This window comes from Anomalospiza imberbis, chromosome 4 (genome assembly GCF_031753505.1).
Source record: "Anomalospiza imberbis isolate Cuckoo-Finch-1a 21T00152 chromosome 4, ASM3175350v1, whole genome shotgun sequence".
Classification (NCBI taxonomy): domain Eukaryota; kingdom Metazoa; phylum Chordata; class Aves; order Passeriformes; family Viduidae; genus Anomalospiza; species Anomalospiza imberbis.
This window is the reverse complement of record NC_089684.1, coordinates 56,905,204-56,933,091: the sequence shown is the minus strand read 5'-3', so window position 1 is coordinate 56,933,091 and position 27,888 is coordinate 56,905,204. Positions and strand designations below refer to the sequence as shown.

General features: G+C 36.9%; 1 protein-coding gene and 1 long non-coding RNA gene across 6 annotated transcripts in view; one reads left to right on the top strand and one right to left on the bottom strand.

Moving 5' to 3' along the window:
* The window catches only part of BOD1L1 (biorientation of chromosomes in cell division 1 like 1), a 37,148-nt gene extending 9,461 nt beyond the window's left edge, over window positions 1-27,687 (top strand). For 2 of the 5 annotated variants that reach the window (XM_068188696.1, XM_068188695.1), the window contains exons 10-25: window positions 86-6,218; window positions 8,298-8,359; window positions 9,725-9,794; window positions 12,240-12,283; window positions 13,175-13,262; window positions 14,325-14,404; window positions 14,998-15,082; window positions 16,036-16,109; window positions 17,409-17,484; window positions 17,565-17,599; window positions 19,479-19,524; window positions 22,338-22,372; window positions 22,466-22,550; window positions 22,997-23,150; window positions 24,910-25,053; window positions 26,548-27,687. In XM_068188696.1, the coding sequence (XP_068044797.1) occupies window positions 86-6,218; window positions 8,298-8,359; window positions 9,725-9,794; window positions 12,240-12,283; window positions 13,175-13,262; window positions 14,325-14,404; window positions 14,998-15,082; window positions 16,036-16,109; window positions 17,409-17,484; window positions 17,565-17,599; window positions 19,479-19,524; window positions 22,338-22,372; window positions 22,466-22,550; window positions 22,997-23,150; window positions 24,910-25,053; window positions 26,548-26,656 (7,320 nt within the window). In that variant the 3' untranslated portion in view covers window positions 26,657-27,687. Of the gene's footprint in view, window positions 1-85; window positions 6,219-8,297; window positions 8,360-9,724; window positions 9,795-10,139; window positions 10,197-12,239; window positions 12,284-13,174; window positions 13,267-14,324; window positions 14,405-14,997; window positions 15,083-16,035; window positions 16,110-17,408; window positions 17,485-17,564; window positions 17,600-19,478; window positions 19,525-22,337; window positions 22,373-22,465; window positions 22,551-22,996; window positions 23,151-24,909; window positions 25,054-26,547 lie in introns of those variants that run through there. The other 3 variants (XR_010998576.1, XM_068188697.1, XR_010998577.1) reach the window with 3 other exon arrangements.
* On the bottom strand, window positions 20,217-22,998 carry LOC137473044 (uncharacterized). The gene is made up of 2 exons (XR_010998578.1): window positions 22,443-22,998; window positions 20,217-20,459 (listed from the first exon to the last, which is right to left on the bottom strand). It is a non-coding gene; the product is annotated as an uncharacterized lncRNA (long non-coding RNA).
* Window positions 27,688-27,888: the final 201 nt, after the last annotated feature.

The window sequence follows — 27,888 nt, the reverse complement described above, 5'->3', positions numbered from 1 at the left end:
TTGTGCTTGCCAGTTCTGTTCAGGCACATAAGTGAGGGAACTGTGTAATGTATATTTATATATTTTTTTAAAATCTCTTTTGTAGACCTGTGAAAAAAATTCTTCCAAAGAATTGAAGCACAATCATGGAAAAAATGAAATCTGTAAACAACTTAGAAGACTTTCGGAATGGGGACATTCAGCTGAGGAAAGCAAAAGTGATTCTAAAGCAGAAAAAGAACATAAAAGAAAAACCTCCACTTCTCTTCAGGCTGAAGGAGCTCAGCAGGACAGCGAAACACGGGATGCAAAAAAACAACTGGATAAAGCAGAAGTCAATACTGAAGAACCACAGAAGCAGAAATCCATATCTAAGAATGAAAAACACCCCAAAAAAGATACTGACACAGAAATTCAACATATGAGAAATTCTGCCAAAAAAGAAGCCAAGTCTTACAGAGATAAAAATGAAAAGGAAAGAACTGCTGTAGAAGATAAACTTCCTTTAAAGCACAAACATAAAGGAGATGGTATTCACAAGCCAGGTGAAGATGTTGAACTTCATTCATTTGAGCGAAGTTTGAAAGGAGAGGATGGTGGGCAGAAACATAATCAACAAATAAAGGTTTCCTCAGATGACAAATGTGAAAGAAAAAGTAAACACCGAAGTGAACGGAGAGTATCAGTAACAGGAAAAGATGGTAAAAACCCTTCTGATTCAACCTTAAAAGCTGAAGAACTGCTGCGGAAAGAAAACAAAAAAGACAGACATCTCTCAACAGACAAACCAAGAGCAGAATACAAGACCAAAAGGTCCTTGAGTGATTCTAAGCCACAGAAGGATTCCCTAAGTGCCTCAAAGCAACCTGGTTCAGCATCACACAGAAGGAGCGAAAGCTACTCAGAAGATAAGCATGAAATAGAAACAACTAACTCTGACAGTAATGTAAAACTTGAAGATGGTGTTCATAAAGATAGACGAAGATCTAAGAGCCTTGCAGAAGATAAGGTTTTGTTAAAGTCCAAGTCAAAGAGTCATAGTAAACAGTTCAAAGCATCTGAAACGGAATTACAGGAATTAACAAAACAAGACACTGGACAGAAACTAGACAAAGACAAGAGCATGGAAGACAATGATTCAGATAAACAGCACAAATCCAGGAATGAAGATAAAGGTTTGGAGGAGAGTGGTGCCGAGTTTCAGCTTGCAAGTGGCCCACAGTCAACTCAGGGATCACAAAAAGACTTTAGTCACAGAGTTAAGTTACATTCTGGAGAAAAAGGGGCTGTAAAAGAGAAATACAGAAGTGATAAAGATTTAAGTAATTCCAAACTAGAAAGAAGGTTCTCTGCTGAAGGTCATAAAAGCAGAAACTTAAAGCACAGCAACAAGGAAATAAAGAAGAAGGAAGATAACATCAAATTGGAAGATAAAGATACTAAAGAAATGGAGAGTGGGCATGAAAGATTATCTAATGTCACAATGGCAGCAGATAAAAAACAAAGCAAGAAGGTATCCTGTGAAAATAGGAAAGGCAATATATCAAACCAAGATTTACTTAAGGAGGAAAAGCAATCAGCTAGCACAACTGAAAGCAACCAGGTTCCAGCCCCTCAGAAGGCAACAATGAATAATGATGACTTGCATGCTGGTCATGAGGAAGAGCTGATCGAACTTGATTTGAAAAAAACAAAAGCACAGGATGCATCTAACATGGATGGAAAAAACATTCAAAACTCTCTTCAAGCCACAGATGTCAAGTGTGCAGTAAAACAAAAAGGATCTCGTTCTATCTCAAATAAGGAGTTAAAACACAGCTTGGCAGATCCTGAAGTCTGTGAATCACAGTTTCTGCCTGCAGCTGAAAAAACTGTTGAACAAGAAGATACTTCAAATAAACAACTTGGTGCCTTAGACCCTTTGTCCAAAAAAGCTTCCATGGCTCAAGGTCCCGGTAAACAAGGGGCTTATAAAACAAATATTGTGTATGAAACAAGTGGTAGAACCTTAAAGAATGCATCTAGTAAGGATCAGGCTTCAAAAGATAGCAGAAGACCAAAGAATTTAAGAACTGTGATAAATTCTAATTCAGATGATGTTCCTTTAGCAATTAATTCTTCAAGAGAAGATGCTGCTGATGCAAAGTCCATGGATATGGATATCTCAGATTCTACAGATTCTTTAGGTACCATGTCTAAAGAATGCCACAATTCAGATGGGACTTCCTTATTGGAAGATGCTTTCCTTTTGAAGAATGATACAGCACAGGTTGTATACATGGAGCAAGATCGTGCAGTGCCGAGTTCTGTCATGAAAGATGATGGTGACAACACCGTCGTGGCAAACAGTGTGGAAAAAGTTAATGAGGTGTCCCGGCCTGATGAGCAGGCAATGGAAGACAGTACAGCTGGGTTATGTAGGCAGAAAGATTACAATGAAGCAGCAAAGTCAGAAGGCTCTCAATATAGGAAGTTAAAAAGAAAAGAGGAAAACTTGATGTCTGGCATAACTGAATATCATGGAAATGTAACAACAAAAGAACTTAGCCCAAGAAGAAAAAGAAGAGAGTGCTTGAATATAGATCCTTCCACAACGGGAGAAAGAAGCACAATGATGGATATTGTGGAAAAGAGCAAGGTGCATGACATTGATGATATGATCCAGTCTTCCTCTGTTTCAGTGCCTGAAGATGTTCCTGAGGAAAGCTTCAAAGGCTCTGTTATAGCTAATGGGCAAGAAGGGACTAATGTGGTTAGCATGGAAGACAAAAATGAAAGTAATGCTGTAGGTACCAGTGCAGGAAGTAGTAAACTTAGTTTGTTGTATAGCAGCCTACAAAAAACTCCTGCCAGTGTGATAGGAACAAGCACAGAAAAGATCATTGAGAGCACTGCAATGGCAACTAGTACAGGAGGAGAAGGAGCTGAGGGTAGTACATCACATTCTGGAAAGGACAGTGATGCTACAACCACTTGCTCAGAAGAAAGTGAGGTGACCGTAATCTGCACAAGCATAGAAGCTGATGAAGGTTTCACAACAGGCATGTGGGTAAAACGTAGTGAGGGCCACAGTTTTGTCACAGGAGCAGATACTGGTGACTGTACTGTTGCAGCAGCTGAAGAAGGTGGTGGCAGTGTTGTCACTGAAGGATTAGCAGAAAGTGAAAGCTTCCTAACAAGTACAGAAGGAGAAGAAAATGGTGACAGTACCATGGTTGATGCAGAAGAAGGTTGTAAGGATTCAGTGAACCCAAGTGGAGTAGAAATTGAAGGCAGTGTGAATAGTGCTGGGACAGAAGAAAAAGATGATGCTGTGACTAGTGCAGGCTCTGAAGAAAAGCAAAAGACCTCAACTTGTGTAGATAGAGGCAAATTTGAAAGTTCTGTGTCCTGCTTAGGTGAAATGGAGAGCGATGGAGCTGTAACTAGTGCAGGGACAGAAACAGGTGAAGGGTCAGCCAGTGTTGATAATTCAGGTGAATTTAGGGGCAATGTGACAGCTGGCCAAGTAAAAGAACACGAAGGTACTGTGACTTGCACAGGTGCAGAAGAAAGAGGTCATAACTTCATCATCTGTTCTGTGACTGGTACAGATACCCAAGGAGAAAACACTGTAACTGGTGCGTGTGTTGCAGTGGTCACAAACAACAGTGCCACAGCTGGAACTAGTGGTGACAAATCTGAGGATACTGTAAATGGTGAAAGCGCGGTGACCAGCACAGGCATAACCCCAGAAGATGATGCTGAAATTTCAGCGGTCTGCACAGGGCTAGGAGACAGCAACGAGGGATTTGTAGTTTGTTTAGAAACTGAAAAATGTGAAAGTCTAATGAACAGTACAAGGGCAAAGGAAGAAGCCACCATCACTACAGTCAGTGTAGGACTATGTGATGATGAAGGTTTTGTGACTAGTACAGGCTCAAAAGAAGAGGATGAAGAAGGCGAGGATATTGTGTCCAGTACAGGAAGAGGAAATGAAGAAAATGAACATGCTTCTACTTGTACAGGAGTGGAAAGTGAAAGTGCACTAATTTGTATAGGTGCAGAAGAAGGTGAAAGTTCCATTATCTGCATAGTTGCTGAACAAATGGAAGCTGAGTCAGGAGTGGCTGGCACAGATATAAATAAGCTTACTGTCGACAGCATGACAAGTGCAGAGAAAGAAGCTAATTGTGGCACAGACTGCAGAAATGATAAAGGCATTGTTGAAAGCAGCGTGACCAGTGCAAGTGCTGCAGATGAGGGTGCCTTAGCTGCACAGACAGGAAAGTGTGAAGGTATCTTGCTTCCCTCAGATGCTGAGGAATGTGAGGGTCCCATGACTAGTGCTATGGCAGTGCAAGATAAGACACAGTTTGGTGCTGAAGACAAACATGAGAAAGCCACGACTTTCTTTGACAGCAGAGGACTTGATGCCTCTATAAGTAGTGCAGTTCCAAAGAAGGATGATACTTCTCATACTCCTGCTGACAGAGGAGTAAAGGTAAAAGGTGATGTCATTTCTACCAGCACAGTGGAAGATGCTCCTTTACATTCAGCCACAGATGCTGAAGAAGGTCCACTTGCTGTTGCAAGAGTAAACGAAAGTGGGGAAAACTCTATGATATTAATAGACGCTGAAGACACAATGCCTATGCCCAGCACAGCCACAGAGTTTAAAGAGTGTGTGAATACTTATAGCAGTAAGCAGGAGAAAGATGAGTGCACTATGATTTCCACCAGTATTGTGGAGGAATTTGAGGCTCCTATGTCAAGTGCAGCTATTGAATATGATGGTCAGCTCCCCTCTGTGAAAACGGAAGAAATAAATGAGAATACTATGGTTTCTGTAGATATGGAGGTATATGAGGTTCCCATGCCTAGTGAATCCAGCACAGGAGGAGATGATAATGGTGATGATGGAAGTCACCCAACTGCTAGTGGGAAGGAAGAAAAGGATGAGTGTGCTATGATTTCCACAAGTGTTGTGGAAGAACAAGTAATCCTAATGTCAAGTGAAGTCACAGAAGAGGTGATTCAGCATATCTCAGACACAGAGTCAAAGAATGAAGCATTAGTGATCTCTACAAGTACAGCAGAATGTTTTGAAGCTCCTATGTCTAGTGTAGCTGTGCAAGATGAAAACAATCTCACTGCTTCAGAAACAGAAGGAAGATGTGAAGCTGCTATGATCACTACAAGCATGACAGAAGAATGTGAGATAGTCCTGATCAGTGCAGCACCACAAGCTGAAAGTCAGCTCATCGTAGCAGGAGATGAAGGGGCCATTCTCTCTCCAAATGCATCAGAGGAATGTAGGGTGGTGGAGACCACTGAAACTGTAGATGAACAATTTGGACTAACTGCTTTCAATGCAGATGGGAAAAGCAAAGGTTCTGTGATTTTTGTGGGAGAATGTGGAGCTCCTGTGCTAAGAGTTGCAACTGACAGTGAAGATCAACACACTGCTTCAAATATAGAAGATAAGGAGGAGGGGGCAGTGATCACTCTGAGCACAATGGAAGAATGTGATAGTCTCTTCACCTTCACAGTCATAGAAGAAAGTCAGCTTGCTACTGAGAGTACAGAAGTAAAAGACAAAAGTGAAGAAATTTTTAATACTGCTAACCAGATTGAATGCATTCTTTCAACCACAGGCCCAGAAAAAAGCGGGAATTCTTTGCTTGTTATTGGTAGAGAGAACGAGACACATGAGAGTGGGGTGAGGACAGAATCAGTAGCATCTCAGGCCACAGTAGACGGTGAAATCACAGAAACAGATGAAAATGCAGTGAACCTCATGAGTGTCGATGAGGCCCTTTGTGTGGAGATTAGTACAGAGACTGCTGAGAGTCCTTCCCCAGAGGCAGGTGAGGACAATGAGCAAGCAGAAGATGTTTTATGTGAGAACGTTACATCGGAACTCTCTAGTACGATTTCAGAAGCAGCAAAAGAGAGTGAAGCTGTAAGGAATGTAAACTATAAATTAAATTCAAACGTACTTCTAGAAAGTGACTTATCTGAAATAAGGACTCCCTTGCCGAAGACGCAGGCTCTCTCCTTAGTTTCTGCAAATGAAGTGACTGTAAACACCAACCATGGTGAAGTAACGATAGAAGCAGAACTAGGGGAAAAAAGGGATCTCACGTCATTGCATGTAGAAAAGCTATATGACAGTGATGACAAAACCAACTTGGTCGAAACAGGTGATACTGGCATTGAAGTTACTTTTCAGAAAAGTAATGCAACCTTTAATTCAGGTGAGGATTTCTTTTTTTTTTAAATTGTTCAGTTCATAGGTTGTCATAAACAGATGCATTTTACGATTATAGTTAGGAATAACTTGTACTGTTCAGATATACCTCACTTCTTTGTTAGCTGTAAAATGGCTATTAATACACTTAAGAATTGGTGACAAATAAATAAGCACGTGATTCTGGGTGAACAAGACCAACTGAGCACAATTACCTGTGTTGTGTTGGAAAACATTAGAGTGCAAGAAATTACTAAAATACATTGACTTAAAGTTGTCAGCCAATATCTAAAGTTATTTGCAAGGGGTAATTATTGTGGAGGTACACATGGGTTTTATTATCAATGTGTTACAAAATTCAAAAAGTTTTTTAGGAAAGAGGATGCATTTCATTTTGACATATGTTCATCATTTTGGAAAGATAAGTTCATACTAATTTTGAAGGTTAAGATTGGCCATGCTTAATCATAACTGCAGATTTTCTCTGGGTTACTATTTAGTGGTCATGTTCAGATTCACTGTATTATACTTAATTTTGTCTTATGAATCCACTTGAAATGGTTCTGCTTTGTGTTACAAAGGAATCAGCCAGTTATCCTAAGTAAGTATTATAAGTGAACAGTAGATGTCTATTTTAAATAGAAAATGATAGTATATGTCATTAAGGATATCATACTCTATATCCAGATCTATTTTTCTGTGCTAACATTTGAAGTGAATCTGCATAATTGTTGGTTCCTAAAATTCAGTGTACTGAACATCCTACTATTTTTGACCTTGCATTTCTTTGACCCTCTAAAGTAGCTGAAGCACCAGGTATTTTGAACATTAATGAATTGTGTACATGCTGTAATGAAGTCAAGGTTGTGACTTCATTATAAATTTTGGGGAAATTAAACTGTAGAAAAATCTGTTTATGCCACACAAAGTGGAATGATGCTGGTCAAGTACTATTTTTTAATTCTTTTCATTCTCATGTCTCTCTTTGCTATAATTTTTAAAAAAAATTATAATGTGGATTAAGGTCCAGTTTCTTAAAGGCTGGCTTTATTCTCTAGTTTTATTGACATTTGGGTTGAGAAAGCTGTCTCTGCAGATTTTGGGATTTTAGGAATTTTTCTAGGAAAGATGCTGGTTTAGTAAGCTTGAAAAATGTTATTTGCTGTTTATACAAGAGGCAAATGAGCCATGAAAGTGTAAAATACTACATAGTAAAGTATTCCTGTCTCGGTGCTTTCCTCAATTCTTCTTGTCCATTGATGTAGCTTTTATAAACGGTAATGGTACTTATTCTGTGAGCTGCAACCATCATGTAATCGCTTTGCAATCATCATTAGTGAATTACCATGTTGTAAGTATTTCTTTTTGTTTAGGAAAAGCTTTCTAAACAGGGCTCTGAAATAAGTTTCTAAAAATGCTGTAAAATTCATGTGACTATGCTGTTGCCATGGCCTGTTTTTAAGATGTTACAAGCATACAGTTGTTCCCCTGGGGAATGAGATAGGAAGGGGTTTTATGATTTTCTGAAACTGTGTTGATGCTAACAGGAACTACTGAGTTTTCAGTCTCTGTAGAAATTGAACATTTTCAGTGGTTATGATTCTAGAGCTGACAGATTTAGACTTAATTGTCATTTAAAGCAAAATATATCCTTAGAATTAACTCTGAGTTCTGCATTTATTAATACAGAGGTAGTTTGCTGTTTGGAATTTGATCTAAAAAAATCTGTTGATGGTTTCTTTTTGAAGGAAAAGCAAGAAGAAAAAAACAAACTTAGAATTCATAAATAAGCAAGGAAAAAAAACCCCAAAGTCGGAATTTATAAGTAAGCTGTGGTAAATCCTGATACCCCATATTTTCCAAGCCTTTTTTATTTAAGGAAAATATAGCAGTACTTGTGTTCTTGCAAATGCCAGGTTTGGGTTTTATTGAGGTGGTTTGCTGTAAACAGATTGGCTATTGTTTCTGTTGTTCACAAGAAGGATTTATGTGCCATATGCATGAGGTAGTACTCTAACATTCTACTGTAGCATGAGATAAATGCATAATGTATTCTGATAATTTTAACATATTTGTATTTCATTAGGCAATAATACAGCCTTACCAAAGTTGACAGAAGAACTAGAAAGTACCTTGAGAACTGACAAGGTATTTGTTATTTTGAAAATTTTTACTGCACTGTTTCTTGCTTTGTCATACATCTTGCTAGGGTTTCTTCCTTGTATGTTTTGATTTTTGTGCAGCAGAAATGGAGATTTAAAAATTTAAACTGGAGAACTTCGAAAGAGTAATTTTTCAGATTATTCAGCTGTAGTTTTCTAAGCAGCTGGCTTTTAAATTGTGGGCTGTCCATGTTATTCTGTCTTAGGAATAATTCCCTCCTTCAGCCATACTCCTTCTGTGACTGAGGCATTGAAGTTTGTTTTTTTTTTAAATCTGTCATACTGTGTGCATGTTGCCTGCAAAATAGTCACCCACATTCTAGCTCTTAGAGCTGGCAAGCATTGGTTTAGTCCTTTGAACCAGTAAACAAACCTACACTGCTGTTCATTGTGTTGCATCACTTCCTAGCCAGTCTTCAGACTCACACATCCGTGTGTGTGAGCAACACTTGCTGCTGCTGTGTTCTGATAACTACAGCCCCTTATCTGCTGTCACAGAAGAATGGGACACCCTGGGTAATCCAGGGTGTTTCATGGTCACCTATAGCTTGTGTAAGATCAAAGCTGAGTCTGTGTGTCTGGGTTGTGTTCCATAGCAGGCAGGATTCCACTTGGTTTAATTCTTCATTCAGATGCAGGCGTCCATTCATGTATCTTGCCAAGCTCTGAGAATAAGTTTTTGAGGGATAGCATTGTTCAGAGATTCAAGCATCTATGAAAGGGTGGATTTCAGGAAAGTCAGCTTCAGTCTGGTGGGAATTACTGATAATTCCACCTGCAAACAGCTGCACTGTTTGCCAGCATAACATGGTTCAGGAGTCAGTATAGCCATCGTGTGGAACTGTAGATGTGTTTACAATGTTCAGATCAGACTTAATACACTTAGCTCCATATAGCATTATTTATGCAATGGCAACTTTGAGTTGATCTGCAACTTCATAAAAAAAAAAAAAAAAAGGCAAGCAAACCTAAAAGATCCACCCAAAACACAAGTTGAAGGGAGATCATTGTACTTTGTTATACATAGCAGATCCTTTTTTTCCTTGTATAGGTGAACATTTCTAGGCTGTTTGGAACTCAGAGTAAATGTTTCACCTTGAATTCCTGAAATCTGCTTTTTTAAGCTAATCTCTGGTACTAATGTTAACTCTAAGGTCAAATCTAAATACTCTACTGTTGAACATAGCTCTGACTGTTCCTTCTTAATATATGTACTGATGTCTTAATAAGAAAGCTTTGAAGACTTTTATAGTTCATGATAAGAAAATGTTCATCATGACACACAGGAGCGGAGTGAGACATACTTGTTCTGAATATCTGCAATATTTCTTTCTTTTGATTTTGTGCTTAGTCACAACAGCCTGAAAGTGCAAGAAGTGAAGAAGGATGTATGGATCTTCAGACTAGAGAACTGCAAAAAGGTGATTTTTATGCTTGATAGCAGCTTAGTTTCATGCTGAAGGGACTATTATTTATGATGATAGGGTTGCAGATCTGTTATATATGGTGTATAAAGGAGTTGAAGAAAGCCTTCAGAAATCTTTAACTGTATCTGGGAGTTCAGGGGGCCTTGAATTTGGTTTGTGGGAAAGGAGGGTCAGACATTTCCTCCAGCATGATATGCTGAAAGTAGGAAAGGATTTTAAAATTTGAGATTTAAAAAAACGTTAACTGCTAATATTCTACTCAAAATCAATAAATAAAGAAAAACATTTGTCCAGGAAAGATACAGAAACTTCCCAAAGGAATGGCTTTCTTCCTTATAGATTTAGAACATCCTGGTTTTAGGGTGCTGCGACAGGCCTTGTGAGGATATGAAAATAGTAAGTACTATAGGACAAGTCACAGAGACTTTACAGAAAATTTCTGTTGTTTTTTTTTTTTCCTTACTCTCCAAAAGATTGAAATAATTGTGGTTATTAACTCAAATTTGAAGAGCAGTTATAAGTAGGTAATCTCCAGTAGGACCAAAATTGAAAAAGAATCCATTCTTCCCAAACCCAAATTATGCATTGCAATTGTTTGGATTTCCTGTTAAAGCAGAAACAAATGCCTGCTTTGTGCCCATCTTGATGGATTTTGTGCTCCAGATGCATTACAAAGATGTTTACAACAGTACCAGATGAGAGCTAATCCTCAGTTATTGGAATAGCAAGCAGAACTAAAATGAATCCCAAGAGGTACCAGTGTTACTGCTGCTTATATTGTCCAGGGAGGTTAAAGATGCATTTCCCCTAACAGAAGGTTGCAGCTGAAGGCCTACATGCTATGAAGGGACACATTGTTAAACTCACTTCTAAATTTTTAGACGTACAAAATAGAAAACAAAAACAGCTGTAAGGTGAGATATGAGCATTGGTATAAAACTTTGGAATTCTTTATTTACTCTCCAGGTAGGTCAGATTCATATACCTGGAGAGTGTATAGGGTGGTGTATATTCATATAGGGTGGTGTATATTCAGCTGAGTGATAAGAGACATGCTCTGCTCACAAGAAAGCAAATGTAAACCCTGAGAATTGGTTAGAAGAATGTAGACTTCAGAACGACAGATCTAAAATTTGAACAGGTTTTTCTGTGAGGTTTCTTTGAAGTGCCTTTAAAACTCTGCCACTTCCCATCACTCAGTCACCCAGACAGACTGTACTTAAAATTTTAAATGTGCATATTGAACATACTGAGATAATCTTGTTTCTTGTAAAATGTTTAACAAAAGTCCATTTGTTGTGTAAATCATGTTGGATATGACATACTGAAGACTAATGCTGTATAGATCTTCGTAGAGAGGTTTTTTCTCCCCCACAATAATCTCTCTTATATGTATATATGCATGCATATATACATACAGCTCAACATACGTAAAAGGAAGTTGTTTAAAAGACAAATGTGTGTCCTGTCATGAGTATGAACAGCAGACACAGTAGTTTAGTAGTCCAAGATTCTTTGGAATGTAAACAAATCATTGCTGTTTGAGTGGGTAGGAACTAGCTCTTAATTTGACACTGCTTTAAAAATTGAAAGATGTGCAACTCAGCAATATAGCTGTGAAAGAATTGTTGCTAAAACATGGAGATTTAAGAAACAAGCTACAAAATACATAAAACTCTATGTAAAAAAAAAAAAGTGGGTTTATTTGATTTTAGGTTTGTTTTTGTGGTAGCTGAAGGGAAAGTTCCTTGGAATGTTTTAGCAGCTTTTTTTAATCAAGGTATTAATCTGGTGCTTTTATGAATCAGATTTTAAGAACACTTGATAGAGCAGCTTCTTTATAATTCTCTTAGTGTATTGAAAGTTATGGACTTCTTTCAAAACTGCAGACCATTCATCAACTCTTATAATTATTTTCCATGTTTTTGTGATGTGGAAGGCTGAGGCTCTACTTCATCAGAGTATAGTGGAGTTTAGCAACTGGACAATTTCCTTATGTCCTTTCTGTCAGCAACAGATTTTAGTAGTACAATTATGCAAACTTTAGTTCTCTGGAATTATAATGTAGCTTAATCACATTCTACTTCATCTCATGATCCAGAATCTAAGATTGTGATGGATGAAATTCTGATTCAGATGGTAGAACTATATTTGAAATTTCAAAGTCGCCATAGATTTGAAAGATGACAGCCCCGTCATTGGCTGTATTTCAACCATAAAGTGAGTCCCAGTTATCCTGTGCTGAGGAATTCATACCTTGTTTTGTTTTGTGGGTAGATTGTTACGGAGAAGATTGGTTGTCTCTTACTTTGGACATTGAAAGTAAGTTTTATATAGTTTCAGGTTCTCTGGAATCTTTTCAGGGAGGTGAAGTACAGGATAGTGTGATGCTTTGCATTTGCTTAGCTTTTCTGATTGTGTTAAAATTATTTTTAATAGATATGCTGCAGAGGAATACTCCTTTAGAAAAAGAAACTTCTCATGTAAGTACTTGTTTTTTAAATTTATTCTCTATATCTGTGCTGCTTTTCTCATACTTGAATTTGCTTCTATTTACATTAAATATTCTGTAAAGGCAAATATTATTTTTGTGTATGTAGAGCCTGTGTTTATTGAAATTCTGCAGCTGTGTAGGTTGATGTCTAATTATTCTTTCAAATCTGCTGGTAAATAAATCTTTTATTGTTGTCCCATGGTCTGTGACTATTTCAAGACTGTTAACTGGCAGAAGAGAGAAGCTTAACTGATGTCCATGAGACTAGAGAAAAAAATAGGGATTATTCTTGGAGGTTTTGATCACAATTAGAAACCTATTTAATGTAGTCTGCTGTCTTTCACAAGGACTTACAAGAGGGATAACATGGAAACTTGCAAATGTAAAGTGTGTCTTGTGGAGGAAAAAAAAGACATTTAAGACAGGTAACAGGCTGAAATTGTGTTTGCGGTTAATTAAACTTGGGTAGTAAATATATTTATTACTATATTGAAATGCTGGTTGGCCACATTTCTGATGCTAATGAGATAATTCTGCTCCTGTGTGTAGGAGAATGTTGTTAAATCCAGAAATACTCTGTGTGGTTTACTTTGATGAAGTACTTTTAAAGCATGTATTAGGGTGTTTAATTCTTAGACTTTTTTCAATAAGAATATCAATCATAAATTCTGAAAATACTGCAAGTTTGAAGTTTTTTGTTCATGCTGTTCTGTAGTAGGAATGTTACTTGAGTTCTAGGAATAAATTCCTTTGTAACGGCTGCTTTCCATTTTAATGTATGTTGTGCTTGGAAGAGGCAAGTAGGGAAAAGTTCCTCCCTTCTGTGTTTATAAATTGCATGGAAAAAAATAAGTTATCTTTCTTTGTGTTTTGTGTGTAGGTGGAAAACTTGGCTACCCAGATAACTGAAGAGCATAGATCTAGAGGAATTCAGTGTAAATCTCCAGAGACAATGGATAAAGAAAAATGTAAGTGATACAGAAGTACAGGAATTTGTGCAAAGCTTTTCTGTGGCAAAACCGTGTTCTACTCTGTCTAGACCATAAAATGGTATTTTTGAGAAAAGTATGGAATAGGGGAAATTCCAAACTCCAAAGTAATTTATATTTCCAAAACAATTTCTAATATCTCAGTTAATATATTTGATAAAAATATGAAAACAAATTTAATTACTGCACAGAAGAGCATTATAGTCATTTTTTCAATCATAGGTGAAGAAACATTTTTTGTTTAGTCTGTAAAATAATTACTAATTTTATCCTTGTCAAATAAAAGATAAGGAAGCTGATTATCAGGAAAATCTAAATTTTGTGGGGATGGATGTTTCCTTAGGTGGAAAGAAATAAATTTTAGTGTAGCCTTTTATTTGTCTGGAAGCAAAAAGTGATAAGGAATTCAGTCCATTGAATGGCATAAACATTTCTAAATCAAATTTAGATGCAGTTAGCATCAAAATAAGTTGGTCATTTTGTTGATACAGTTATTACAAGACTGACAGTGTAATATCTCTTCAAGCTCTGGATTCAACTTTTATGTATTTTCAGCATCAGAACAATTTAGAAAAAAGTTAATATCATTAATAATAGCATTTTTTCATAAGAGCTTTTATTGCTCTTCTAAGAATTGTGAACTGATGAAGTGAGCTATTAGAAGTCGTGTATTCATTAGTGTCCCACATAGCCATAACTGCTTTCCCTGTCTCTGGGTGAGTTGAAGTTGAGGTTAGTGTTCTCTTTCTTGATGTGTTACCTACCAAATAACAATTTTGAGCTTATCTTTAAAAATAAACAAGCAAACAAAACAAACCACACCTGTAACATACAAGAAACATGTAATTTTCTTCTGTTATTGTGTTGTCTTCCCTTTTCAAAGAGTGGTTAGAATAACTTCCTGTTCATATTTTTGTAAGTAAGAGGCTGCTTTTCAGACTTTTGAATCTCATTAATAATGAGCTGTATAAAAGTGACACGAAAATATGACAAATGCAGAAGACACTTTTTTAACACTTCAATTGTCACTTACTTTTGCAGGCAAACAGCAGATTGCTCAGGATGTGCTAAAAGATGATGAACAAAGTCAGCGTTCCAAAATGAAACCTGGTAACATCAAGGTATTTTCAAGAACTCTTATGTTCTGCAATCATAAATAAGATGAAAATCTTATTTCTTCAGTAGTTTATTTTGGGAAGTGTTTCCATAATTAAGCTACTTTTGCATGTCTTGAATACGAAAGAACTGACTAGCAGATGATACTTTTCAGTGGGGGAGACAAAAAAAAAGGCAGGCGTCTGTGTTGAGTCTCTTTGAGGTATGGAGGACTGAGTTGCACAAGAGTTGGGAGCTTGGGATCTCATGGAGCATTGTTGGATGCCAGCTCTCCAGTCAGTTCAGCATCTACATGGGCGTACTGACCTGAGCTCTTCAAGAGGGTCTATTGCACTTTACCTGAGTTCTGCTAAATCAAACCAGGAGTTAGGACAAGATAGATGTTCTTTTTAGGCAAACAGGCACTATATTTGGGGCTGTCTCGCCCACTGATTTGTGATGAAGCTTCTCAGTGTCAAGGTTTTTAAGAGACAGTACAAAATCTTAATGAGTAAAATAACTACTCACGTATTGGGGTGGGGTGGTTTTTTAGTGTAACTGGCAATGTTTTTTAATGCATAGTAAAACATCTTTCCTCTCTTGTTTCAAAACAATGTAGGAAGTTATTTCTGGTGATGCAGCAGAAGTGTCCAAAGAAATTGATGTAACACAAACACCTCCTAGAAGTACTGCGGAAGAAAAAGGTAATTAAACTGCCCGTTATGGCAGATTTTCTGAACCCATATTGAATGTTCATTTCATTTGAATGATTTTTGAGAGAAAGTGGGAACTTGATCCCAGCAAATATACTTCCATATATTCTAGTTGACTTCTGCTCTATTACTGCTAGCAAATAGTGCATTAATCTTAGTTTCTTTAATGGTGAGAAAAGTTTTGATGTTTTTGCTGTTACCACCTGTTGGCTCCATTATTGCTTCAGTATGTATCTTGGGTAAGAAAGCTAATGGTAGGGAAAATAGAACAATCAGCATTATGTGATAAAAACATCTTCTACCTCTGACTACCAGCAAGAGCTGTCCTATGTGAAAATCCATGACATAACCATCAAATCAGTTTTGTTTGTCTGTAAACAACCAGAAAAACGCAAGTTACACTGTTGTAATTGACCTAATTGCACTAAAATAAATAATAAAAGATGGTGTGTCCACATAATTAATGTGGCTTTGATGTTACTTCAGTTTGTCTTTGTGGGAACAGTCTGAGAATGTTCCCTGATGTTCATTTGACGTATTAATAGTTTTGTTTCTCATGCGAGCAACTTGACAAGTCTGAATCTGTTTTGCAATGGGCTTGTATCCTCAGCTTCCTGTTTCATGGAACATGTGAGAAAATGGAATATGTAGAACAAATGTATTAGTCCTACCATTTTATAGTATGTCATAATTGTGAGCTTTTGTTCTTACCTTAAAATAGAAGACCTTCCTAACTCATCTGGCATTAGTGGGAAGCATTTTGGAAGACCAATACCCTGTTGCTACAAGGCAAACAGTGTTGATTTCTGCTGGGTGTTTTTAGGGGATTTTGGGCTAAAGAATGAAATAACATTTTCAGTGTGGGGGTTGTCGCTTTTGTTATTTCTTTTGCCTAATAAAACAAAGGTATACATTTTCTTTTTTTTTCTTTTGTATGTGTGAAGATGACTTTAACTTTGAACAGGAAATGTCTGAAAAGAAAAAGCACAGTCCAGAATCAAATGAAAATTCTCCAGAGGTGAGTGGTCTTACTCATGTTTTCATGTCATGTGTACCTTCACTGAGTTAGTGAAGGTTCACAGTACTCTGTCTTTGCGGTACATAAGTACTTTGTATTTTGTTGACAGCAATATTAAAATTGTCTTCAAAAAGTACCAAGTACCAAGGATTTACATAGCTCTGTCACAAAGTATAAATTCACAGACCGTAAGACACCAATGTTTCAGTATGGAAGGAGGACTAACTCCCTTCCTAGGCTTAATAGCGCTTACAAAATGTCTAGAAAGCAATTGTATAGAATTATATTGTATAGAAATCATGTTTTCTGAAAACTTTGTAATTGATGTGGACAGTTTTGTCATTAACAAATACAACTTGCCTTCAGAAAATACTGTCTGTCAATAGATTTTAAAGTCTTTGTTATCTCCTAGGCATGTACTTGAGATGTTCTACAGTATGGGTTACAAACAAATGTCTGATCCCTCGAGATTAAAATTGATGCTGGCCTCTAGAAAGAGACACTGATCTCAGAAAGGTGTTGGATTTCCTCATTTGGGGTTTTTTGCCTCAAATTTGGAAGTAGGAGGAAATTTAAAGAATACATTTTTATATTTGTTCACTCAAGGCTTGAGTCTCCAAGAACCATTCTGGGGGAGATACTGCTAAACTTCAGTAAATGCTGAATGAAGCATTTAAGCTTTCCTTGTATATAAGAGAAAATCTTACTGGGGATTTCACAGTCTGAGCATCTGACTTTGTTACTTAAAAGTTCTCTTTCAAAGCTTATTTAAGCTTTGAATTCAAAGGAAGCGGCTCTTTTTGCTAAAGATCCTGTTTATATAAAGAATATCAGTAATCTGTGTATTGGGATAATTATAATATTAACTGATTGAAGCACTTGCTCAACATACAGGATGTAGCCTGTGCTATATGGCACTAGGAAAAGGGGCTTATGGGATGTAAAGTCTGGAGTTCTTGTATAGGATAAGCCAGCAGCATTTGTGAGACCAAGTGATAGAGATTTTTGGGCTAGGGGAGCAGAAGGCACTGCATTCTCAGACATGCTTTGTGCCTGAGTCAAACTGCTGAGAATTTTTTGTAACTGGGAGTTGTCTTGTTTCTTTTCACCTATATTGGTTGATTTTGTAACAGGCAGTGTCTCTTGCTATTAAACTTGCCTCATCTGTTTTTTAACTGAAAAGTACTACTCTTGCCACTGTCACATTATTGATTCAGTTAGCAGTCTTTGTATTGTATTGCTCAAATGCCAAATGTCAGTTACAGTAAGTAAAATATTTTTGTCCTTTATTTTTAATAGGAAAATCAGCCTGTAGTGGTGAAACGCAAAAGGGGACGGCCTCGTAAATACCCTCTTGAAGCAGTACAGCCTGGTGGTAAGTAGTTCATTGTACCTGTGTAGAAAAACAAGGATAATAGTGACATTCAAGTTCTGAACTCATATTTCTTCCCTCAGGTGGGGAGTCAAAAGCTGATATGAGCACTGGGAATGTAAGTGCCTTTATTTTGTTTGGGTGCCTTTAAACACAGTATTTCAAGAGCCATTGATCTGTTTAGCAGTTAACAGCATTTCAGAAACATCTTACGGAAAACTTGATAATTGAGTTCAGTCTAAGTAAACAAAACATTAATAATATCTCTTAATATAGCTGAACTTTTTAAGCAAACTATAGTGTTAATTCAGAACATAGCAAATTACCTATCACCTTCACACTTAGTTCACTTAATACAAATCTGTGTTATTCTAGTTAGCAATATATACCTGTGTGCAGGGTGAATTTTTGGTGGTGTGCATATGTGTCTTTTAGTTCGTGCTGAGAGTAACTTTGGCCTGAAGAGAAAGGGTGACTTTATTTCAAAAACAATTTTTCCCCCTCTTCTGAATATATGATAATAATAGCGCATAGAATCTTTTAATAGCTGTAAAATAAAATATTATATAAAGCAGTTGTATTACATATATATTGCAACATCTCATGCAAGAGATCGAGACATACTGGTGAGTAACCTAGGAGCTCATGAAACATGTCTGTCTGTGAAGCTCAGTGGTAGTTTCATTTCCCAGCCCCTGTGAAGGATATTCACAGCTAAGAAAGTGGTCTGTTGGTATTGTTTCTGCAATCCACTTGGATCACAGCACAGGGCAGTGACGGGTCAGGCACGTTTGTGGAGTACAGCCAGTTGGATTTATTCTGGTTAAAGGCTTCTCTCTAGGGAAGTCCTCTTATTTCAGAATCAATGTTATTGCATAGAAAAGGGTGGATTTTAAAAATCAACTTGTGTTAAAACACAGGTTTTCTTCCTGCTTGCCTGGTGAGGCACCAGCTGGCATGGCTGTTGGAAATCTTGGGAATTTACCTAGTTTATGGATAAAAGGAATTATTGTCTGCTTGTTCTGTCCTCATATTTCAGGCAGCCCTTTGAGTCCCATCCGTTCTTACAGGTTGACTGGAATTCCGTTTCAGAATTCCTGGTCTTTCCTGATAGATTTTTTTTTTTTCAATGATAATCTAATGAAATGTAATTTGAACTGGTGTGGATTTTGGTATTTGGTTTTTCTGTTTTGTTGTTGTGGGTTGGTTTTTATTTGGTTGTTTTTTGGGATGTTTTTTGGTCCAGTTAAGGATTAAAATTAATTTTTTAATCTCTCTCAGAAATAAGTGTACCTTGGCACCCTCAGTACTGGAACAGAATCATCTTGTTCTGGTTCAAGTGTTTAAAGGTCTTGTGCTTCCTAGTGATGAGTGGGGGGTTGGTGTGAGCTGCAGGCTGGCTCAGGGAGGAGTGATACTTGCCCTCCATCTGAGACAGGAGGGCATGGCAATTTCCCCAGGGCTGCTTGGGAGCATGTTGCTACTTCAGAGGAACCATAGGCATCCTGCTGTGGTCATTCAGTGGTGAAAGCACTGAAGTTTTTGGACAGTCATCATAGGACATTGTGTAATTATATATAGCTTTTTCTGCATTCTGAGTAAATAAACAATTTCTGGTGACTTGTAGTTCTGTAAATCTGTTTGTAGGATTACGTAAAGTGACTGTACTAACTTCTTTGTTGATAATTAAATACTTGGAAATGCATTTGACTGAAACTGCTTTTGTCTTTTATTGCAATGAGTTTAGTGTCAGGTTGCTGAAAGTGCTGTGATTTGTTTATGGGCTGATTTGACTTGTTTCAGTTATTTAGCAAAATGGAAAAATGCATCCTACTCTTAAACTACAGTACAAACTTTGTTTACTCATTAGGGTTCACATCTTCTAGATTTATGGATTCATTCTACATTGAATGTGAGCAAGTTTCTGTGATAATGAAACACAATGCTGATTTTTTCTGAATTTCTTTAAATTAAAAACCCCACTTTTTTAATTTCAGCTGCAGTCTCCTTCCTTTGCAAGTAGAGGGAAAACACCTCAAACAGGTAAGCAAATTATACCTGCCTCAAAATATAAAATGAAAGATGGAAGAAATAGAAGAGGGTTTTTACAAAAATCACGTGTCCTTCTTTGTCCTGACATCATCTCTGGCAGTCAGTGTTATTCATGAATGAAAGCATCTGAAGAAAGAGATGAGGTGAAGACTTGTCTCCAATTCCTACCAAGCTTTTCGTTTCAAAAAAGAGCAGCTTGATAAGAACTTAGTTCAAATATGTCGCAGCATTGCTCAGTGCTGAATAATGCATTGCAGAATGTACCAAATGACTGAGTAGGCTAAGTACATGGCAGAGCTTCAGAGGAAGGCAGGTACCTCATCAGACTGGCTCTTAGTGACTGTTTTCCATTTCTGCATGTTTTCTTCCATACAGTGACTGTCAATCACATTTACTACTTTACATTTCAAATTTTATTCAGTTAATTGTTTTATCTGTGGATATGTATCTAAAGATCTTAGGGGTATCTTGAGGGGATATTTATTTCCCTTTTCACAACTGCTGTAAGATCTTTGGAACGTGGTTGCTTAGCTTGCTTAGCTTTGTATTTCTCTTTCCTAATTTTTCTTGTATATAGAGTCTGAACTGCACTAGTTGTTTAAATGTGTCTTTTTAATTATGGCCATTCATTAAAAAAAAACACTTTAAAACTATTTTAGGAAGCAGGTGGACTGAAAAGTAGGTTCAAAAACGTTTGTAAACAAATGTGAACAAACATGCAAAAAATCTGAGAAACCAAATCTTCAAAACAAATCTTCTGAAGTTTCCAAAAGCTTAGGCTTCTACAGATACACTAATCCAGCTGCGCTGAACATATGGGCTGTTTCCTATTTTCTCCACATTTGTTAAAATGTCAGCTTTAATCCACATGCTTCAGAATTGTCTCTGGAGGGTTAGCTCGTTGTGTGATACTTGACTTCTGTGAACTGCAAAGAGAACAGACAAGAATGTGAGAATGAAAAGTGCATTCTGCTTTGCTTTTTTATTCAAAAGCACAGACACCTGACTGTGTACTTAAAGTTTGGGTATGTTATGTAACATTTCTGTTTTCCAGGTAGCAGGCTGTTAATATCACAGCTATCTTCAGAGGAGTATATAAAGGGGAATGTACTGTTAAATTTTTCATCCTGTGTTAGCATTCATGGGCATAAAGGGGTTGAGAACCCCTGGTAATGAAAAGGAAGCCAAATTGAATCCCAAGTTGAATCTGTGCAGTTCACTTACTCTGGTACTTTCTGGGTGTTCTGCATAAGGATTTGCAATAGGGACAGACCCACACGTGGAGTGGGATGCAGAGTTTTATTTTTGGTCACTGCAGCACATGCAGTTAAGACACACATGTTTTCTGAAGGTATCATCCTCCAGTAACACTAACACTAAACTTGAAACTAACTACTTAGCACTAATTAACAGTTGCTGCTCTAAAATTAGTATGATTCCTAGGTACTATGTCTTAGTATTTTTATACTTCTCTTTAGGCATAAGTGGTACATTTTCCTATCTTACAGAGGATTACGTTAAAGGCATGTCATGGACCTAGGTGGGATTATTCTTCAGTCAAAAACCCCTTTGCTAGAGATTTGCCAAAGTGAACCAGAATTATGAAGTATCTCTTTTGAACACAATACAGGCTGATTGTATTATGTATGTGCTTATGTTGTGTGTAGAGCTTAATACAGTGGATGGTCCTGTATTTTATTTCACTTATTTTTGAACACTTAAATATATTTCTGTTTTACTTCATTTGCTTTTGTTATAAAACTTTTTCCCCATAACCTTACAAAGGAGTGACAAAAAGCTTCTGTGTGAGTTTTAGAATATGTTTCTGCTCTTTGAGATATATTTTAGATCCTTTGCATTGTCATTCTTTTGTTTGTTTTCTCAGTCTAATTGGTGAGGGGTTTAGAGTTTGTGTCCTCTGTTATTTAGCTTTCAGAAACTAGACAGCAGTTTTATGGCAGGGGAAAATATATAAAGGCTTGCTTTTATTTAGGTTTCTCTTTTCTACTGCTAAGGATTTTTATCCTTGCGGTGTTGGAGATAAATCCATTTGACAGAGTTCAAAAGCTTTGTAAAATAATCTCTCATCACAGAGTTAGGGTAGAAGTAACCATGGAGAGAAGCCAAGTTGAGACATGGGCTGTAGAGTTAAAAATCTGTTTTAACACGTATAGGCTAGCCTGTAAAAATTACTGAGTTGGAAGTAAGAAGTATTTCAGCAGAGGAAGTCATGTAATTCGCACACTAGAAAGTTTTTAAATAGTGTCTTTTTGAGCTTCATCTCAGTCATCTTGGTATGAGCACAGTTAAGCACTAGAACAGATCACCTGAAGGAACCATGTTCTTGGAGACTTTCAAAATTGGACTGAACAAGATCTTGTGCAAGATTAGATCAATTAATTTAGCCATGCTTTGAACAGGAGATTGGACTAGGTGACCTCTAGAGGCCTCTTTAAGCCACATTTTTCTGTGATTCTGTAATTGGTTGACAGTAGCTAAAGGGAGTAAGTATCTTCTGCTTTTCCATTAAACCAGAACAGTATATACAACAAAGCAGTAAATACTGTCAGTCATATAAAGCTTTAGTATGTAAAAAAAAATTTAATCATTGTCCCAGTCTCAGTTACTCTGTATATAATAAAGTACAACAAAGCTATTTTGTAAATTAGAAAGAGACTTGAAATGTTTTAGAGCTACTGTGATGCTTACACAAATTTCAGAGAGTATGAAAGAATCCCTTTTTAAATTGATTGGTGAAAGATCTGAAGTTCAGGGTTAAGTTTTGTTCTTTCCTTTCTTTTTAGGTACAGACCTATCTAATAAGAAAGAAACAACAAATGTAAGTGTGAATTGTAAATTTACAAGCAGTATGTGTGTCTTCTGTGTAAAGTAAATAGTTCTTGACTTACATGATTCCATTTTGTTTTTTCAGGAAGATGAAGCTGAGAAAGCAGAAATGGTTGTGCGTAAGAGGGGAAGAAAGCCCAGGCGTTCTCTGGTTCAATCGGAGGAAATGGGTAAAAGCATGAGAAGCTGTGCTACTCCTAACAGAATAAGAAAATACTGCTGTGCCTTTGTTTACTAATAGCAACAAGATAAGCTTTATTCAGTTTTCCTTTCTTGAGGAAAAATCATTGAATTACAGCTCGTGTAAATATTATGTAAATATGTGTAAATTGCTGTAATCTCATGTCAGGATTGCTACATCCCAGATGCTTCTATAAAGCCTCATGAATTTTCTATGAATTCTGGCTAGGAGCTGTGTAAGTAAACTGTGGTGAATGTGTTAGCAAGATTAAGTCAAACAAGTGTGAATTAAAAATGCTGAAATATGAAGGAAATGGAAAATTACTTACTGAAAATGGGACTTGTGACTAGAATACCTTTTCTAAATTAAGTGTTCATGTCCTTCTGGAGACATTTTGGAAAATTATAGCATATGTGTAAAATTTTAAATGGACAGAAACACTGGAGCCGGAGAAGAAACGTCGGAAATTAACGTCTTCTGAAGATGAGCTAAAAGAGCAAGAGGAAGGTGAGGAAGAGGATGGTGAGGAAGATGATGACGCACATTCTGGGGCCACAACTAGATCAGCCAAAAGATTAGAGGCTCAAAGGTAACTGTGTAGACACTCCCAAGAACAAGCTTTTTTTCTACCTTGCTATCTGTTGTTGTGGGGTTTGTGGCAGGGAAGAGCTTGTTACTTCCTCTTTCTGTTTGTTTGTTTTAAATTAATAAGAGCTTCCCAAATAATTTTGATTCTAATTCCTAGTACCAGTCATCTAGGAATGAAGAGGCAAAAGGTGAGGCTAAGGGATATTGTTAGGGTCTCAAAAGGCATATTTGAATATGTAACAAGGTAAGAATTGATCCTGTTGGCACTCTTCATCCTAGTGATGCCTCAGAATTTAAGTCTAAGGTCACTTGGTTCTGATGGGTAAAACAGGACATCAGAGTTGACTGCACAATTCACCATTTGGTATTTGGTGTTGGAACAAGGTGAAAATACAATTATCCCTGTTTGTTTCTTTAAGCACTGTCCAAGATAAATACATGAATCTGCAGTACTGGAGGATTTTATTTCTAGTGTGGTGTGGCAAGCACATTTCTCTCTCTCAGGATTTTTCATAAAGGTGCACAGAGAGAAAGAAAGAGAAAACAATTTCTGTTTCTGCTCCTTGTTTTTCCTATGTGGAATGTGCTTGGAGAATTGTTTACCTGGGGTGATTGCTTGATTGGATTCTGGTGAGAATTGTTTGAGTCTGGTGGCCAATTGCATCCACCTGTGTCTGGACTCTGGAGAACAGGGTCACGAGTTGTTAGTAGTTAGATATGGCAGTTAGAGAAAGTAGCATGTAGTTTTTGGTATCCTCCTTTAAATAGTATATTAATGTATTTTAGCATAGTTACAATAAAGAAATCATTCAGCCTGCTGAACTGGAGTCAGACATCATCATTCTTCCCATTGGGTTCGCCTGCATTTTACAACAGTATGGTGATCTGCAAGCTTGGAAAGCAGTCTTACTGCAAAAGACAAGTGTGGATAGCAAGAGTTCTCTTTTCAGGAAGCTGTTGTTCATCTGCCTTAGCACTGGTCTGCCTTTTTGTAGGCATCATGAATTCTAGCAGAGTTCCTCTTGATGTTATTGTGGAAACAATGAAAGATAGCAGCTTTAGGAAGTTTTGATGTGTGTTCCTGTCTTTCAGAAGAGAATTGGAGTCCAGGCATTATTTTATGTTGGTGGTGGGATTACATTCAATTGACCATGTTTACTTCCCTCTTAAGGATATTATGCTATATTGTATATATGATATGTTAGCCTTTGGGCAGTACTTGAAGCATAGTTGCCACAGTGCTCTTGAACTGATAATTTCAGAACTGAATCCGAAAGTAGTTACATGATTCTTCATTTACGTAAAAACTGTGAAGGTTTACCACTACCACTTAGTAAACAACAAGTTTTGTTTTAGTAAAGGGCAAAGGGACTTCCTTTAGTCTCATGTAATTGTTAACTCTAAAGTTGTAATAAAGGTTTTTGTGGGTTTATTCCGCTTGCTTGTGGAAACATCTACTTTTTTATAAATTATGGGTTGTGTCTCAGATTTCCAATGCTACCTTTCTGGCTCTGATTGCAGCAAAGCATCTCTACCTCAAGGTGCTGTGTACAGTCTGCATTGTATAAATAGCATTGGCTTGGCTTCACAGTGTGTCTTGAAGCAGGCAAATATGTTTTTTCACTGTTTCTTTTGGCAACTTTGATTTACTTGTTGCAAATACTGTGCAGTCTTAGTTATCTACACTTGGAATGCAAGAAGAAATTGACTTGGTAAAAGTATTTTGTTATATGTAAATTCATCATTCTTCTGTATTACAGAAAACAGCCCAGCAAGCCAACCACACGTGCAACTTCTAAAGGCAGCAGTCCAAGTTCAGTTTCTCCGAGAAAACGACAGAAACTAGCAGCTAAAAAGAGATCTCCAAGTGATACAAAAATCAATAAATCTCCTCCATTGACACAGTAAGTATTAAAGTTGAATGTACTTCAAGTATTTGTTTTGGAAGCCACTACAGAGATCCTTTCCTTATATGTAACACACTGCTTCAAAATCTGAACAGCAGACTAGTTTTTTTCTGTTCTCATGTGAATTATAAAAGCTTTTAAAGGATTTTCTTCTGTTTACATTTTTTCTTTTTCTTCCTTTATTTGACATTTGGAAGACTAGATTTTTTTTCTTTTATCCTTGGAAATCTCTTGGGAGAATCTGAAAATGCTGTTTATGTAGCACATTAACTTCAGCCGTGATTCTTTCCTGGGTGGGGGTTAAGAGCATCAGTAGTTCAGGTTAAAGCTAAATATGGTGACATGATTCTAATGCTTCAAAGATCTAAGATTAGCTGATAAAAAGAGGAGAAACTCTGAGAGCCCTTATACAAAGTTCTGAATATGTTTCCATTTCCCTCTTTTCCTGGTATACTTTTTAATTTGTAAAGCTGAGATCACGGTGCAGCATGGTTCTTATTCCCAAGGGAATAAGTAACAAGCGTGATGCACAGCTGCTCTGCATCTTGTAGTTTACCTGTAAAGTGTGTTGTATGCCAAACACATGTAGCTGTCATCCTTTCTGAAATGTGTCAGTGTCTTCAGGCTGAACCTGGAGAACATGTGCATTGTGCACTGACGGCTGTCACAATACACCTCAGCTCCATTATTTTATGTGGCTATGAATGGCCAGGAGTTTAAGCCCATTTAGAGTTAGTTGCAGCTGAAATATGGTGAGCGCATAGACGGGTGTGTGAATGCACAGGGTAAGGAATGTGATCTCTGCCCTCTACTCCCTCATGTGTATGCAGGGCTTGAGACGCTATTGCTGCTATGCTGTCTTTGTAGCGAAGAGTCATGAAGTCCATTATAAATCTGTTATAAATCCACAAATCTTTCCAGAGAAAGAGAAGGAAGAAGGAGAATTCTAGCCCCAAATTGTGCATATGGAGCACTCTCCAACATACAGAATTAATACCCCATATTTTATTAAGAAGTGGGTTTTAGTAGTAAGCTTTTATATAATATATCAGAGATGGACAATTTAGTTCAGCTCTCTGAATAGAATTGTGCCTGACCACTCTGTCATTGTTGAGGCGGTTACGACACAAAGCGGAGACATTAAGCAGTCTTCTGATGGCAACTCTTTATTACAGAAATGGCTGACCTTTTACACACTTTCTAATTGTTTATACTTCTTCTACCGTATTTACCACAATAATTCAACATAACACTATTGGTGAAAAGTAACAGTGACTTCAGCTAACTTTCTTGTCCAGCTGCAAAGTTCCCTCCTTATCTTTCTTCAATTCCTCTCTTCTCTTTGTGTCCTTGGTAACAGCCTTGAAGAGAGCACCTTATCAGCTTCTTCTTATTTCTCAGCTTCTTCTCACTCCTTTAGCTAACAGGCCCGCTGTTAGCCCCTTCCACACCACTCTTCATTGTGAAAATAATTATCAATATGCTTTTCAGGTTAAAGGTGCAGTCTGCCAAGCGTAAAAGGGAGGACAGCCCAACAGTGGTACGGAGAAAAGGCCAGCAGAAAGCAGAGGAGACGCCATTAAAGAAAGCAAAACGATAATGTCTACCAGCCAGTACTGTTCTCGGAAGAGTCAAAAGGAAAACAAACATCTGTGCTTCTATTTTTTTTAAAGCAAAGGGATTTGCACGTGCTTGTTTCAGAGCTCTAAGTTAAACAATGCAGTACTTTTAAGTTACATTTTAAACAGCTTTATAAACTATTGTTTATACAGAATATTATGTACATTTATTTCAGATGAAAAATAAGTTTACTTTGTATCTGAATGAAAAACAAAGTAGTTATATATTTTATCACTGACTTGGAAAGTTGGAGTTTCCCAATGTGACATGCTAATGCAGATGCTTCCAGCCCATAAGGCACCCATGTGCCTACTAATACACTTTGTACATAAACTTGTAAAAATAGGTTGTATTTTACTCTGTGTATGAATCTGATCAATGATGGACATTTTATTTATTATATGGAAAGCATTGGTCTGTAAACTTTAGTATATACCTTAGGGTTTTTTAATTATATATTTTACATTCTATGCAGATGTCAGTAGGAAGCTTCCCCTCTGCTCCTCCAGGGCTGTCTAAAATCTGAAGTTCTCTAAAATATGCTCAGACAGTTGGTAAGATATTTTTCTCGCATGCGTTGAAGTAGTTTAGCATAGTGAAAGGGACTTGGCTCCTTTCTGTTCACATTTGTGGCAAAGTAAGGCATTTAAAATGTAATCTTACTAGATTATATTTTCACTTGGAAATTTACTACCAACTTCAAGAAATAAATAGTACTAGGTTAGATTTATTCACAGTCAACCAATACCACCCTAAAATGAAAGTTTTGTTTTGCAACTAAACACACGTTCTTTCAGTATTTATCTTTTTCAACAAAGAGGGACCCATTGAAATCAAATGTCACTTCTCCTAACTATAGAGCTTCAGCATTTTATGTTACATTTTATACACAGGTATTAAAAATAGAAGCTGGTATTATTGCCAGAATCTTTTTTTAATGTATATTAACTCTGGTAAGAGCAAATGTTCAAGTGAAGTTGTATATAAAGTTAAACTTTTCTTATGATCAAATGTGTCTCTTGTTATGATGTGATGAATTGCCAAACAGTCTGAGATTATTTTAAGTGTTTTGTTGATATTCTGGTTTATAATTAAAAAAATATTTTGGGGGGGGTTGGAATTTTACTTTTTTTTTTCTTTATTTCTTTTTTTTTTTGTGAGTTTGTTTTTTTTTTTTTTTGAACTTGTTGTAAGGCAGATGTTTCGGTCAGA